Source organism: Cajanus cajan, chromosome 4 (assembly GCF_000230855.2).
Source record: "Cajanus cajan strain Asha chromosome 4, NIPB_CcT2T_4, whole genome shotgun sequence".
Classification (NCBI taxonomy): Eukaryota; Viridiplantae; Streptophyta; class Magnoliopsida; order Fabales; family Fabaceae; genus Cajanus; species Cajanus cajan.
The window spans coordinates 23,208,219-23,225,127 of record NC_138520.1 but is presented as its reverse complement, the minus strand read 5'-3'; the positions used below and the strand labels follow the sequence as shown (position 1 = coordinate 23,225,127).

Here is a 16,909-nt window from a genome sequence, read left to right as displayed (position 1 = left end):
TCTCTCCCTCTCTCTTCTTTTATTTATATATATATATATATATATATATATATATATATATACTCACAAAAGACACTACATATTTATGTGAATTATGTTTTAAAAAATGCAGAATAAAAATTATATAATAATACATAGTTATTTATAAATACTGGCAGTTAGAAAAAATAAAATTTTGTAATTCGTAAAAGGATATTTATAAAAGTAAAATTGTAAAAATAAAATAAAATTTGACACCATGATTTGAATTATGCAATTAATGGTATAATTTAAAATTTTAAAATTTAATATATCGATACTCAATAAATATTTTTTTTGCTTCTTATTCTGTTACTTTCATAACTTACTTCGTCCTATTTTCCTCTGCTCCTAAACCCTCCTTGCCTAAGACCCGCAACCCCGTCTTCTCCCATTCCTCTTCCGCGTTTTGCCGTCACTCCGGTACCTCAAATCGGAGTATCTCAGATCCTTTTTATGAAAACGCTTTGAAGTATCTCTTTGTAGTTTCTAGTTGGTCTGAAAAGGCAAAAGTAACACATAGCACTGCTCCATCTATGGTTACCCACACACCGTTACCATAATTCGCAATCGAACCCCTTCTAGAATACTCGCTCTGAGAACATGGCCGAAAGCTCTTCGGCTGCGCCTCCACCGAAGCCTGTGGTGGTCAGGGTCAAACGCAAACCCTTTCAATCTCCACTTGACGCTTTCTGTAAGCCCCTCTTCCTCTTCCTCCTTTTTTTTTTTTTTTTTTGCTATCGTTTGGGCCCTGGTGGGCTTAACGTTTGGTATGTGGTTTTGGCATCGCTGTGTAGGGCTGGAAATTAATGAGAGGCCGTTGAAGCGTCCTCTGTTGGATTTCGGAGGCTTATCGATCTCGGATTCTGCTCAGAAGGGTATGTTACACTTATTTGTTTGCTTTGGGGCCTCTACATACTTCTACGCAGCTTAATGTGTCTGTTGCAAGAATTATGAATAGCATTTAATGAATGTGTATTTCCCAATTAATGAGGGTTTAATCTTTGTATTAGCTTATTTGATAAACTTATGGGTACTATATGTTTTATTGTGTATTGGGTATGGAATAGATTATGTTGGAAGGGGAATACTCACATTACGGGTGCTTACCGTTCCCGGCAGAGATTAAACAGTGTTTTTGATGGTGGATATTTCGTATTAATACTATGATTACCAAAAAAAAGAGAGAATTAGAAATATGATGTTTCCTTGTGGTTTAGCTGATAAGGGTTTGATATGTGAAGTTATTTAGCTAGCATTGTTTTATGGAAGAAAGGGGGAAAAAAAATAAAAACAACCTTTATACTATCAGTTAATAACGATTTCCTGTGTCTGTGGGAGGCTTCACATGGTAGGTTTCAGAGAAAACTCACCTAGACCTTTAATCCATAATGATGAATAACACAGTTTGCAGATTGAACCTGTTGAATTAGCATTAGTTCTGCATGAAGCATTGAAACCCACAAAATCCATGAGCTATTCACCCACTTCCCCCAGATAAGACCACCAAAGCCTGCCCTCCCTTGATTAGTATTTTGCTTCCAGTTTCAAGTGTTATAGATTGAGTCTATTTCATTAAAATTTTGTTTTTTTTCCTGTAATGTGGATTTCTTTCAATATTTTTTGCATTTGAGAAAACAAAGTTGTCATGATGCAATGCTGCTACCAAAATAAGGGTGTCAAATGACTCACATGGAGCAAATATGAATAATTATTGCTAGAGTTGAGATGATTAGTGACATAATGAAGAGCTGGGAAACTGCTGGAATTTTTTTTTTCTTTTCATTGACTGCATGTTTAATACTGCTGACTCTTGATATATATTTTTCTCTTCTTTAGTAGAATTTCATAACAAGAAGGTTTTTGTGCAACATGTGGAGACAATAAGCAGTTCTGAGGTCACCTTGGATATCGTGCAATCCTTTGTGGTAAGTTACCCACCTAGATGGTGGCGACTGATTCTTTCTCCTTATGATAGAGTAGCATCATGATGTGTATTTTTGGTCTAATGCTTTCTCATCCAAGTCACTTTGTTATCCATTTTCAACATCTGTTATTTCTGTATATGGAGTTGGTCTTCTCAATAGGTGACAATTTATAATCATCATTGATAAACTGGATACAAAAGTACCCTTATCAATTGACTGTTTCTTAAGGATCCTGGTTTCAGTGGTGCATCTAGTTCCAAGTCCAAAATTGAGGAAAGAAAGAACTTCTTCAAAAGGGATAATGTAAGCCGATTCTTCTTCCCTTCTCCCCCCTCTCTCATCTATCTGCTTGTGCAGCATCACAAAATTACATGTGCTTATTCATGCTTAGTTACCAAATAACTTCTCACCCTAATTGTATTTTTTTTACTTCTAATTTCTAATCATATTTTGTCTTTCAACATTTCCTACTTTTAATGTCTGCAGAAGCAAGATCAGCTATTATTTAAAGCTAAACGAGAAAAAGAGGTTTGTTTCATCATCCATGACTTATGTTACTCATATTTGTGAATGTGCTTATCTTTCGATGCCCATAATGCTCTTTCTTAAAGGATGGCTATATATACTTGATTCTATATATACTTGATTCTTAAACCTATTGGAAATTGTATTGAAGTTGCTTCTCTTTCTATACACATGGACATGCCCTTGCATAATTTCTTATATCCTTTTGTAATACTTTCATCTTACAACCCCCTCTCTGAAGTTTTGTATGGTTGCTCTGATTGGTTTTTGAACTGTTCCTTTTTCGTTTTCTGTTTCTTTCTCTTTCATCAGTTGCGCTGAAGAATTTCATTTCAGTTGATTTTCCTAGTAGCTTTTTACTATATTAACTTGACCTTAATTCCCCACTTTATTTCAAAATCTTGTCTTTGCTGTATGTCCCCTACCTCCTAAGCCCCTATCCCCTTTCATATTTTGAAATTATCTTCTTTATAATAATCTCTCCTCAAACTGATGTTGCACCATCTATCTTAAATCATAATTGAACTAATGTTGATCTCATATTGCTGCTTCTTTAGCTTTTATACCTAGCATGGTTTACTTGTGGTCATCCTGAATCACCAACCGACCTGCTTGATTTTAATTAACTCACTAAGAGTTGTTCCTTACATAACGTACCTTTTAGCAGTCTGTATTTTGTTAGAAAAATTTGTTGGGAAGACAATAGGTACATGTTTGCTTATGGACATGGCACTAGATTTTTGCTAGGAGTAAACATATTTCAATTATATAATTCGTCAAAAATAATTGGCTTGGGAGTACAACACAAACATGAAAATTATCTCTGTAAAAAGTTTCCTTGTGGCAAAATTATATATCTTTTTTATCTTTCTTCCAGTCTTTGGCAAAAGATGCCCGCTTTGAACAAATATGGAAAAGCAGGAAGGGAAACAAAGGGACAGCGCATGATAAAGCATTACAAGAAATATGCCACCTCTATGACATTGTCCGTGTTGACAATGAAGGAAAAAATAAGGAAGTGCAACAGGAGTAAGTATTTCCATCATAATGTTGTTAATGGAAGATGGCAGTTAATGGCAGCAAGGAAAAAATCTTCCATAAAAATATGGTGGATGGCATCTCTTGGCCTATGGTGGAAGCATGGTAGCTACAGTAAAAATGTGTGTGTGTGTGTGTGTGTATATATATATAATACCACAAAACTGCAGAATCTAATAAAAAACAATTATTAGTGGGATGAAGCTTGGTCTTCACATGACATTGTTACAAAGGACTAGAGAACCACTGCTCAGACCAACCAATAGGAGAATCACTTAGCAGTTGGCATAGAGATGAGAATAATAGAACAAGAGGGCGTTGTGAGAGTAAGAGAACATGGTTACAGAATAAAAACAAACTGTGGGGATAAGAGGGAAAAGAAAACAATAGTAACAGAATTAAAATGTTGGAAAAGATATATGGGAAGAGTAAAACAGAGAAGAGAAGGAAAAAATAGACAAGAATTGAAACAGAAAATAGAAAGGGAATATAAAAGGGGTATACAGAGGGAGAAAAACAGAACACAGACGTGAGTTGCCAGAGTTGGAGGTCTCTGCTACCAGAGATGGAAGAGAGGAAGAAGACTTGAGTGAAAATGGAGTGGTAGAGTAAAACAGCTGAAGAGGTGGGTGAGTGTTTTGTTATTTAGGGCAGCTAAAGTAGTCAACGATTCTTTTTATTATTTAGGGTTCCAAAAAAAACTTGGGTCATGGGTTTATGTGATGAAAACGGGTTGGGTTAACTGGACCCATCCTTTGTTTTCACTTAGTGCAGGTTATTTCCACCATAACCACCACCTGAATTGTGGGCACCATGAGAATGACAGTGCCATGGTCCATCATATGTATGAGACCATTCTGCCATGGCATCCATTTAACAACAGTTCAATCAGAGTTTTTGTTTTCCTATGTTTGGACAACTATCATAGTAAACCACTTTCCATGTGATTAATGCAGAGAAATGTCATTGGAGGATCAAAGACTTTTGTCTAGTTATCTCCCTTTACTGAGAGAGTTTATTCCTAATGCGGCTACAGAGGTTGAAGCTGATTTGATTGCTCATTTGGTTGGTCATTCTAAAGAAGGTGGTTATTTAGTTGCTAATTACCATTAAAATGCTAAACTGTACTTGTTTTATTTAAATAACTGACAGATGAGTGGAGGCAAACACATTTTCTTTTTCTTGTTGATTTTAGACAAATTATATTTTAGAGTTATCTTGTGACATGTTATTGTTGTTGTCAACACTTCAATAAATGTTTTTTTATGCAGTATTTGCTACTTATTTGTTTTATTTGTTTAAACCAATTCAATTTAATTTGCTGCAATGTATTGTGTTGTGTGAACACACAGAGAATTATGTGTATGACCTCTACACTGTGAAGGATGAGATGGACATAAACATTGACGATTCTTCATCTTCTTATCCATTGTAAGTATTATTTTGTCAGTACATGTTCAATTAGGTTTCTTATTTTCTTCTTCACAATGTTGTTTGATTTGCGTCAGAGTTCAAGTTGACGAGGAGGAGGACTATTATGATGGACCAGATGATTCAGAATATGAATCTGATGACTCAAATGGTATTAGCTAGTTTATCTTTTCTCATCATTATTCTTTATAATGTAAAATTGTAAATGATTAAAACATTCATTACTTTTGGTCGCTGTAGCTGAAAACAATCCACTGAATGATTATCCGGATGAAATTTCTGAAGAGGTTGAAGACTCTGAGAATGAAGATTCTGAGAGTGAATCAGAACGTGAACATGACGATATTAGTAATGAATCATCAGATGCAGATATAGAACATCATAGTTTTTTCAAACATGACGTGGATCCCTTATATGATGAGGATTTTGATGAATACGAAGGTGCTGGTAGTCATGATGTTGAGGATGCGGATGATGATTGGAGGTGGTCTTACCGATGAAGTTGACTTCAATTTAATTTTGCAGAATGTTAAATTACGGAGAAAAATAGTTTTAGGAACAAAATCAAACCTATTGTGCATGGGCCATCGGACTAGACACTATAGATTTTTGGTTATTAGTATTAGCGATGTTTAGGCATTTTTGTCTTGATGGACAACAGCTTTGATGTTGAAATTTGAGCTTACAATGTTACAAACAAGGCTTTTACATGCTCTGTTTTATTATGTTTGCTATTATTATTATTTAGTCGTCTTGAATGTTGTAAAAGAAACCGTTATAACGGAATGGCGGGTGGTTTTGGGTCTCTCTGTGGTTTGCCATCTGCTATATGCCTATATGGCATTTTGTGGTGCCGTCCGCCATTTTCTCGTGGCGGGTGCCATGGTCATTTTGACCCCTTACATTATGAAGGATATAATGGATCTAGGGTTTTTGGGGTCATTTTTGGGCTTCGACCTAGACCCAATTTGAGTGTCCTAATGATTTTGGGGTTCGAGAGTGAGAACAAAGTCGTGATAGCCATCCACCCATGCAATTTTAGATAATGGAAACAATATTTATTAATAATAGAAACAATATTTATTAATATATTTGTAGTATTAAAAATTTTACATATAATTTTTAAAAGTATAAATATATCAATTATTTTTTACAAGTTTTTATATATATGATTATAATTAAAGATAAAAATAAATTAAGTCAAAGTAGAACTACAATCTTAAAGACTTATTTTATAATAATTTAGCATTAATAAAAATATAAAAATAAATATGTAAAATTTTATAAAAATCAAATTTAATTTATTTATGATATACATAATTTTTTAATATTTAATACAAATTTTTAGATGATAATTTATTTTAAAATATATTTTTATAATAAAATTTTTAAATAGAACATAAATATTTTAATATTTCCTATTTTGATTTTTTTAATTAACATATACAATCTTACTATTTTGATTTTGTTAATCAACGTACACAATAAATATAAAGCACAAAAGATAAACATACATATTGTAAATTTTATTTTATCAAAAATTAATTTTTTTAAATATATTACATTATATGTGTGAGCATTAATATATATATATATATATCATAATTATTTTTTTTAAATTAATTCATTATTAAGGAATATTCTTTATCACATATGAGAATTAATTTCCTTTGAAAGTTTAAGAGATATCAAATAAATGAATATCTCCCACGAATGTATATTTTATACATACGATAATTTAAACATATATGTTTATTTTATTAGAATATAACTTTTATTTTTTAAAATATATTATTTTTTTATTAAAAAAATGTCTATATCAAATGGTAGTGGGGGCAAGTGCCCCCACTACTCTCCATTTAAATCTATCAATGATCTCTGATGACGTTCCTCCGTTGTTGCCCATCACTTGCCAGTCACCTTTTCGGTCGACGACCTAAACCGCGGTGGTCCAACACTCCGACGGGAAACCACGACACGAACAACACTTATGGAAGTCGAAACTACCCTTAATCACCTTCGTTCACCACCCCTGGGTCCCCTTTCTAGCCGGCAACTTGAACCGTGGTGGCCCAGCACTTCGACAAGCTACTTCGACGACCATAGCCAAACTTAAAATTGAATAGGTTTTTTTTTTCCAGTTGTAATCCTTTTTTTTTCTTCAGTTTTAATCCTCCTACTCCTTTTTTTTCCAGTTTTAATCCTCCTTCTTCTTTTAGTTTTTCCTACTCTTTGAAGTCCTTTCTTAATGAGTTCGTTGCTGTATCTACAACAGCAATTTTTTTAATCCTAATTCTTCTACCAATTAGGTCAATTTAAATTCCTATTTTGTTCTAAATTCTAAACTAATATTGAGTGCCTATTTTATTATTTTTCTTTTTCTTATTTTTAGGACAATGTCTAGTAATTTAATTCTAAGGAAAAGTCAAACATCCTCAAACTCTGTTAAGAGAACAGACATAGGATGTAAACATTGTCATCCTACCAAAGAGAAAGATGCCAATGAAATTGCCTACAATTATTGTAAAAAAAAAATCATGAAAGGAGGAATTACAAGAGCAAAGCAACATCTAATGGGAAAGAAGGGAAATGTTGCACCTTGTCAAAGTGTTCCACAAGAGCTTAAAGATGAGTTGTGAGCACTTGAGGAAAATAAGAAGATGAAAGAAAGTGAGTCATGCCAAAAAATAATGGAAGATGTGACTCTTGGTAGTGAAGATTATACATTGGAGGGGGATTTAAGAGAATTAGAAGTCGAGACACTTGGGGCCAATGAAAGGAAGAAGGTTGCTATGAAAAAGGGGCTTATTGACCTTTATTGTAAACGTCTGAAAACAATAATTGCAAAAAACAAGAAGGAGAAATTGAAGAAAATAAGTATAAGGGAGAGTTGTGACAAGTAAGCTACAGCAAGGGTCCACCAATATATAGCCTGGTTTTTGTATCAAATTGGACTATCTTTTAACATGATCAAATTAGAAAGCTTTCATGATATGGTTGCAGCTATTGGGTCTTTTGGACCGCATTTGCAACCTCCATCTTATCATGAGATAAGAGTTCCACTTCTCCAAAAAGAGATGGAGTATATTGAAAAATTGATGAAGATTTTTAAGGAACATTGGGCTAGTTTTGGATGTTCCATCATGTCAGATGCTTGGATGGACAAGAAGCAAAGATGCATTATTAATTTTTTGGTGAACTCTTCTATAGGGACAATGTTTATCAAATCTATTAATGGGTCTAATTTTGTGAAGACCGAAGAGAAGCTATTTGAATTACTAGACTCTATTGTAGAGGATATTAGGGAGGAAAAAGTTGTCCAAGTCATCACGGACAATAGGAGTAATTATGTTCTTGCTGGCAAGATGTTGGAGGCAAAAAGAAGAAAATTTTTTGGACTCCACATGCAGCCCATTGCATAGATTTAATGTTGGAGGACATTGGGAAGCTTCCCAATATCAAAAAAACAATTTAGCAAGAAATTTCTCTTGTTGGCTTCATTTATAGCCATTCAAGCACCCTAAGTTTGTTAAGGTTTTATACAAACAAAAGGGAGCTAGTGAGGCATGCGGTGACTCGATTTGCAACATCTTTTCTTTCTTTGGAAAGGATCCACCAAGAAAAATCAAATTTAAGAAAGATGTTTTTTTCGGATGAATGGAATTCAAACAAGTTATCAAAGGAAACAAGAAGAGAAGCATGTAAAACTGTTTTAATGTCTTCTTTTTGGAGGAATGTAGTGTACATACTTAAAGTCATGGCGCCTCTTGTAAAAGTACTTAGGTTTGTTGATGGTGAGAAAAAGCCAACTATCATCTATATATATGAAGCTATGGCTAAGGCAAAGGAGGCTATTATGGAGTTTTTCAATAACAGTGAGACCAAATATAATGTTGTGTTTGAAATTATTGATAGAAGATGGGATGTTCAACTTCATCGCCCATTACATGCATCTTGTCATTTTTTGAATCCATAGATGTTTTATGACAACCTTCAAATAGAATTTGATAGTGAGATTATAAGAGGGTTTTATCCAAGCATGAATAAGTTGGTAGGAGATTTGCAAGTGGAGCAAAAAATCATGATGGAGCTACAAACTTATAAAGTTATAGGAGAACTATTTGGGACTAAGCTTGCTATAACAATGAGAAAAAAGGTTTCACCAGGTTAGAAACTAAACCTTTAAGAGTTTTAAACTTCTATTCTACTAATTGTTCCTTGTTTAACACACTTTCTTTTGACTTTATAGCTCAATGGTGGAGACTTTATGGTTCATCAACCCCCAATTTACAACAACTAGCCATAAAGATATTGAGCTCGACCTATAGTTCATCCGATTGTGAACGTAATTGGAGCGTCTTTGAGCAAGTAATTAATTTGCTTTTGAAGAGTCTTATTAGTTCCAAATATTTTAAAATGTTTGCTTAATTATTTAACTTAATGTTGCAAATTCATACTAAGAGGAGGAATAGGCTTGATCATAAAAAATTACACGACTTGGTCTATGTTAAATACAATCAAGCACTCGTGCAAAGATACAACCTTAAGGATGATGTTGATCCCATTAGCCTTAATGATATTGATGAATGTAATGAATGACTCGTTGGAGAGATGGATGGGGATGATGATGATAAAGTTGAAGCTCTAAATGAGAGAGTTTTTGGTGGAAATGATCCACTTACTTGAATCAAGTTTATGATGTAACAAAGGAAGCAACCTCCAAGTGGGGAAGGAGCATCATCTCAAAAAGTTTCTAAAAAAGGCAAATGAGTGTCTTCTTCAACTAGAAAAGGAAAAGGAAAAGTGGCTGAAGTTGTTGAAGAAAATTCAGAAGATATTAGTGAGGAATTAGGGGAAGAATTGCCAAATATTAACTTTGACAATTTAGAAGGTGAAGAAGATGAAGGCTATGCCCTTTTGACATTCAATGAAGAGAATGATTACATTGAAGAAAAGAAGGAGAATGACGATGAAGAGGATGATTAGGTTAAAAAAAATGCTTCTTGTACTCTTGTTTTTCTATGTTTTTTTGTGTTTTAATCAATTATGTTATGAGACTTAATGAATTATGTTATTGTTGTTATGATATTTAAGTATTTAAGTTGATATTATGTTGCTTTTAATTTTGTTTTGTTGCTTGCTATTTATTATTTTGTTGTTTCCTTTGTGTGTGTGTTTATATATATATATATCGTCCACCATGGCATCCGCCATAGAATTATAAAGGATTTTCGGCCTCACTATTATAGACCGTTATCCGCTATTGATAACCTTGATCATCTTATTTTTTGGTTTCAATGTTTATTATGTCATCATTGAATTTTTACATGCCTCTAAATTTTAAATACCCTTAGAAAGTTATTATAAATATATTTAACTTTTATACATTTTTTTAAAAAACATTTTCAAAAAGTTTTATATTCTAAAAGTAAAAGGTTTTAATGTTATTTGATAGTATAATAGTTTCAAATATATTTTTTTACTGTATATGATCAAATGTAAATCATAGATGGAATTGTGTTTATAAGGAGTTGATTGAAAATCTTAGTAAAGGTGAATTGTCAAAATACCTTATCATCAAAATTCAGGCAATTATCTTCTTCCTCTGCCATCAAACAACCTTTATCATCTTCTTTCTTCTTCCATCACTATACAAGAGTCCCAAAACTTTTCTTTCCTCTTACTCATCACCTTCATTCATCTAAGGTATGGGGGAGAGAGGATTGATCTCTTTATACTTTTATTTTACTTTATTACTATAATATATATATATATATATATATATATATATATATATATATATATATATATATGTATATGTTGAAACTATTTATTGGTTCTATATGGATTTCTTATTGTTCTAAATTTTGTTGGAACATTTATGGTCGTTACGTTGTAGTTCATTTCATATTTTTTTAGAACCAAGAACCTTACCCAACAATATGTCAACCCAACCTAGATCCAAATTGAACACGACTTAATCAAAATTTCATAACATATTTTATAATATATTGATGGAAACCTACTTCCCAAGAATTCCTAGATAAGTTCAAGAAGGGTGAAGTTTGATAAAGTTGGTTTGAAGAATTATAGAGTACTTGCCCTTATTTTGTAAGGTACCCTACCTTTGGAGGCCTATCCTACCTTAAATGACTTCTATTGTTATACATTTTTCTTACTTATAATTCATTTTAGTAGTGATTATATTAGGATATTTTTGACCTTGTATTTTGGGTTAAGTAGTGTAGGTAATTTTGTCCTTATATTACTTGATGGTATAATTAGTAAGATAGAGGAAGTGTAACTACTAAGTCTTGTTAGACTTATTTGGACTTAGATGACCCAAATCTTTTTTATGGCTCATAGGTTTGGACGTCCACTTGCTCATGAAAGTGGTCGGACGTCCAAACCATGCTAAGCTTGTCATCCAAGCTACAAATTAAGTTGTATGGCTTTGATAATGACATCTCAACAAACTTGTTAAAAGTAATTATTAGTTTAGTAGTTGCAATGATTTGGTTAGGTAATTGGAGTTAACTTAAGCTAACCTAGGTTATTATTAAAATAGGACTAGCTTAGCTTACTCCATAAGCTTTTAGACAACTAACTAGACTTGTAGATATTTAACTAGACTTAATTAGTTTAAGTACAAGATAGCTAACCATGGTTATAGCAAACCATGGTTACACTTAACCATGGTTAGTCTAGCTTGCACCATAAGCCATCTAAACTCTATATGCTATAGTTTTGACCCATTTTGTAGGGACTTTTAATGCTTATTGAGATTTTGGCTGAGACTTTTCTCTGAATTCTCTCTCAAAAGTCTAAATTATCTCCTTGATTTACTTACAATTGTCTTATCCTCTTCCTAAAATTGTGGCGAGAGTTGAAGTAATTTATCTTTTACATTGAAGTGACACCACTTGAAGAGAGATATTAACCTTTGAAGGTGACTCCAAGGTTTCCTCCTCCATTGGAAACCTTGAAGAAGATTGAGATGTGTCAAGAAATCAAAGATTTAGGAAGAAGCTTGAAGGAGAAGCTTCATCAATCAAGCATCTTCTTGAGGTTTTCATCACATACAAATGATACAAAACCGGTCTCATTTGAAACTAGATTCAAAAGGCTTCAATTTAGGCTTTGGAATTACCTAAATCGAGTTTAAAATGAGGGAGATTATGACTCCATACTGTTGGGTTTTAGTTTTGGAAATTCAGGATGAACTACTAGGGTTTTATGAGTTTATTGTATCAACTACAAACACTTTTCAAAATTATTTTTATATATTCAAAAAGTAGACTTGATTATCTTTCTATGCATATATTTTATAATTTTTGGATCTAATTTACTATTTTAAATAAAACCATTTTCTAGGAAATGAATATGGAGTTTCTAGAATTCTGAAAAATTATGAACACCACATTCAAAAATTACTTTAAATTATTTAGTATAAGTTAAATTATGATTTTTAGCTTCATGGAAAACTAATTACATGTACTAAACACTACTAAAAATATTTAATTATTTTGATAAGTTTATGAATCTCAAAATTTCAATTTTATTTAAGTAACTCATTGGAAAGTTCTTCAAGACCATGAGTTTGTATGAACTTTTATAATTTATGTAGATTTTTGTAAAATCAATTCTTATACTAGTAGAAAAAAGGTAATTTACGTCACTGTATTCCCGTCGGACAAAGAAAAATCCGATGTTAAAAAAATGCGATGACATTTTTGTAATTAAGTCCAACTTTTTTACGTCGAACCTCATAGGGGCCGACGTAAAATATCTACAAATTTCAAATTGTATTCGCGCGCACGTCAATATTTAAATAAGAGAGCTTTGAGTGTATGTGTCATTCGAGTTTTCTGAGTTAAGATTTCGTTTGAGTGTATTGCATCTGAGTGTATGTTTGCGCGTTTGGGTGGTTCTTGAGTTTTTGACCGATTGCATTAGGCTCGCGTTTGAGGTTAGTTTGGAAAATCCTTTCTTAATATATTAGCTAATATGTTGAAAATAAATGTATGTATTGATCTATTAATATATTAGTTAATATTATCCTCTTCTTCGCGTTTGGGTGGATCATCATTTGTTAATATATTAGTTAATACAGGTAGAAAATGCTTCGCGTGTGCGTGGATCTGCAAGCAGAATGGCCCGTTAGAATGCCCCGTTCTGCTTGGAGAACGACTCGTTCTACTTGCAAAACGACCCATTCTGCTTGCAAAATGGCCCGTTCTACTTGCACACGTTATGTTTTTTTTTTGGTTTCCAACTTTTTGACGTCGACTCTTGTGAATGTCCAACGTAAATTTATGTCAGCTGCAACCGACGTAAATTTACGTCTCCCGCATTTATGTCAAACCTTTTTCTGACGTAAAAAGCTTAAAATAACCGACGTAAATTACCCTTTTTGTACTAGTGTTACCATTTTAGAAACTAATTTTATAAATATTTTCAATGATATAAATATTTAAGTTTTTAAAATTTATTTCCTATTTTAAAAATATACTATAAATAGATTGGTCACTTAGAGCTAACCAATGGAGTTGCATTTCAACTAGTTTCTTAAATAAATAAATAAATTTGAAGGTGTTTTATTCCAATTATTTAGTTAAATATTTTATCACTAAGTCAATTATTTACTATTAAGGATAAGAAATAAATAATAGAAAGTGGTTATGATCATCTACTATGGTTTATCATCTAGTTTATTATTTTCCTAAGATAAGATTATGTATTATAAATAAATATATTGTTATGTATCCTTTCAAACTCAAAAAAAAAAAAAAAGAGTTATAGCCTTAATATTTACTTTCCACTAGTTTATCTAACTTTAATTTTTACTATAATAATTTAATTTATGATAGTGAATTGATATTATTGTATCTTGACCCTAACGTGTCATGCGAGAAATCCATAAGAGTAAGGGTATATTGTTAAAGACTGGTGCTCAAAGTGCTTGACACTTGGGAATTCGCTAGAAAGAGATGTTTTGATGCGCTCCTTCCTTCCATGGTGTGTTCTTTGGATTCCAAGGAGGAGCTCCCTCTTTCTCCATGGTCTAGGAAGAAGGATGACGGCTGGATGTTCCTCAAGGGTGGTGGAAAAACAATATTGAAGGGTGGAGATGAAGGTGGGCAAAAATGGAGGTGGGAAGGTGGAAGGTGTTTTTGGTGCTCTTAGCTAGCTCTCTCCACCAAGGGTTGGTGGAGGCCACTCAAGGGAAACTCAAACTCTATTTAGGGTAGAAAGGAGAGGAGGTTGGGCATGAGGACCCTAGGAGACTAAGGAAGGGTTTTGAGATACAAAGGCTTACTCAAAATGCATATATTCCAAAGTGGGTACATGGTGGAGGGACTAGAGTACTTATAGAGAGAGGAGAGCATCCTAGGGTTTCTTGGGAGCATTTGGCCGAAAATTTCAAGCCCAAATGCACCCTAAATGAACCCTAGATGCAGCCCAAATGAAATGGCTCTCATCTCTCCAAAAAGACTAAATTACCCTTAGTCCTAGAAAATGAAAGAAATGGACTTTTGACCTTACTAGTCAAGGTTAAGTCCCTAAGTAAATCCTAAGCCTAATTTTGCCCCATAATACAAAGGCTAAATAAAAATGCACAATAAAATCCTAATAGTTAATGTACCCCAAAATACAAGGGCAAAATAGGAAATGAAAGCAACAAGCTAAGGAGAGGGCCCAAAATCCACACACATGATGATCATGGCTTTTGGTGTGGTGTGTTCTTCATCTTCCTCTACTCTCCTAGCCATGGACCTTGTGATAGGCCCTATATGATGTCTCAAGGATGGTCCTCCATCATGTTTACAATTATACCATAAGGAATATGACAATGTAGGGGATATGTGACGACATGGTGCCCTACAATAGAAGTTACAAAATGGTAAAGCTAAGGGATGAAAAGTATAGGGGGTCTCACACTAGTGGGAATACCTCGGGGTAAGGTGTCAGGTGCTTGAGAAAGCTAAGGATCAAGGTAACACACCTTGAACTAGAATTGGTGTGTTACCATGATCAAGGTAGGTTGCCTAATGGGGGTGGCACTCCTGCCCACCCAATATCTTTTCGTGATAAGCCTCTAAATGGGAAGGAACTGGTGTCACAGCACAAGAAGGTGGGTCTCATTGATGCTAAACTTCTTAGGATTAAGTATGAAAGGGGCAACCATGGCAAAATGTTGCCTTGTGGTTCAACGGTAGGGGTTGATCCACGCTTAAGCAAGGTCAGGGGTTCGAATCCTGCTTTATGTATGCAGCCGCGTTAAATCTTAGGGCCAGCTATCCCACCCTTTGAGGTACCTCCAACGTAGCGAGGAGATTAGTCACTGCTATCGGCGGTGGATACTCCAGGGATGAACCAAAAGAAAAAAGTATGAAAGGGGCAACCATGGCAAAATGTTATCCTTGTGAAACTATTGAGGAAATCTCTTGGCTTTTCCACAATGCAAGAGAGGTTGAAGGCTATTTGGGAACTTGTCGCCAACTATAATTTACTAGATCTCGGCTATGGTTTTTTCATGGTGAAATTTGATTTTGTTGTGGGTAGGGAGAAAGTTATACATGAGGCGGTCATGGCTTATTTTTTATCACTATTTAGCAGTTAGGGAATGGATACCAAACTTTGTTGCTTTAGATGTCTGAATTGATAAAACACTAGTATATTCCTTTTCTTGGAATGGTATATGATAGAAAAGAATGGCTCAATCAAAGAAGGGGGATGAATTGGATTCAATGACACTTAAAAATTTATCAAAGTTTTAAGGATCTTTATTTCAACTTAAACTTTTCTAATATGAATTTTCAAAGAAGTTTCTTGAAAAACTTGCCAATGGGAATAAGTCCTATATACTTTCTTGATTAATCTTGATTAAGTTAAATTTTAAGAACAACTAATATGCAATGTTTTGATTCAGTTTAAAGTAATGTTAAGCATGCAAACATATTAATCAAGATCAGCCATTTTATCACTCAATTAAGATTTTGCTCAATGTAAGAGATAACGGTGAGAGAAGAATGCATAAGTGTTTTATCCTGGTTCAGGCACTCCACATGTGACCTACATCCAGTCCTCAATCATAACCTGATCAAGATTTGTTCCACTATCTCAATAAAGAAGTTTTACAAGCATACCACACATGCACACACTTCAATATTCAAGATTGACACTTTCTTGCATCCAAGAAAGCACTTCTTGTAGAAACCCACTACAAGAATTCCTTACCACTTGAGACACATACTCAAGATTTTCTTACACATTACACAAAGAATTAAAAGGAACGAATTCACCTGAAAGTTGAACAAATCAGACTGTGAATTCCAAACAAATCTTAATCCTTTCTCTCCTAAGAATGTAGTGATGATGATGATCTCTTTCAAAAAATTTCACAAAATGTTTCTCTTCTTGGTTTCACAAAGAAAACACTCCAAGAAGGTCACAAAGACTTCACAAACTTAGTTTTGATCTTTTCTATTCTCTATTTTTTCTCTGTTACTTTGTTTTGAAAAGTGAAATCTATTTATAAACTTTTCAGATCCAGATAATCGATTATTTTTTTCTTCATGAATTCTGGGAACCACTCAAGAACAGAATAATCGATTATTTTACAGGATAATCGAGAGTACTTCATCGAATAATCGATTATTTCACAGATAATCGATTATTTCAACAAGGCTCTTTTCACCTGTTGCTGGAATAATCAAATTATATTTAATGATAATCGATTATTTTGAGTTAGCTTTCAAAAGCTCAATTTTATACTTCAAAAATATTTCCAAGTGTTTTAAATCATCATCACACTCACTCTCAGTTAGTTTAGATTAAGATTAACTCATGCACAAAGCATACACATGCAAAATAAAATAATCAAAGCAATATAACACATAAGAACTCATGAGCTACTCCTATTACACATCATAATATTCATATCTTCCTTTCTTGACTAGTTTGTG

At 33.4% G+C, this 16,909-nt stretch overlaps 2 protein-coding genes across 3 annotated transcripts; both read left to right on the top strand.

Annotated features, from left to right (window-relative positions):
* Positions 1-334: 334 nt before the first annotated feature.
* On the top strand, positions 335-5,683 carry RDM4 (RNA-directed DNA methylation 4). Of its 2 annotated transcripts, none has more exons than XM_020384467.3 (10): positions 335-712; positions 816-896; positions 1,861-1,946; positions 2,175-2,249; positions 2,433-2,474; positions 3,349-3,500; positions 4,466-4,593; positions 4,862-4,940; positions 5,018-5,091; positions 5,181-5,683. In XM_020384467.3, exons 1-10 carry the CDS (start codon positions 622-624, stop codon positions 5,438-5,440), a joined length of 1,068 nt encoding a protein of 355 aa, XP_020240056.1. In that variant the 5' UTR covers positions 335-621; the 3' UTR covers positions 5,441-5,683. The 2 variants fall into 2 exon arrangements, with proteins under 2 accessions (XP_020240056.1, XP_020240054.1); XM_020384465.3 differs by having other exon boundaries at positions 1,858-1,946.
* Positions 5,684-8,697: 3,014 nt separating this feature from the next.
* Positions 8,698-9,926, top strand: LOC145957246 (uncharacterized). The gene is made up of 5 exons (XM_083073467.1): positions 8,698-8,832; positions 8,917-9,106; positions 9,190-9,308; positions 9,402-9,528; positions 9,832-9,926. Exons 1-5 carry the CDS (start codon positions 8,698-8,700, stop codon positions 9,924-9,926), a joined length of 666 nt encoding a protein of 221 aa, XP_082929593.1.
* Positions 9,927-16,909: the final 6,983 nt, after the last annotated feature.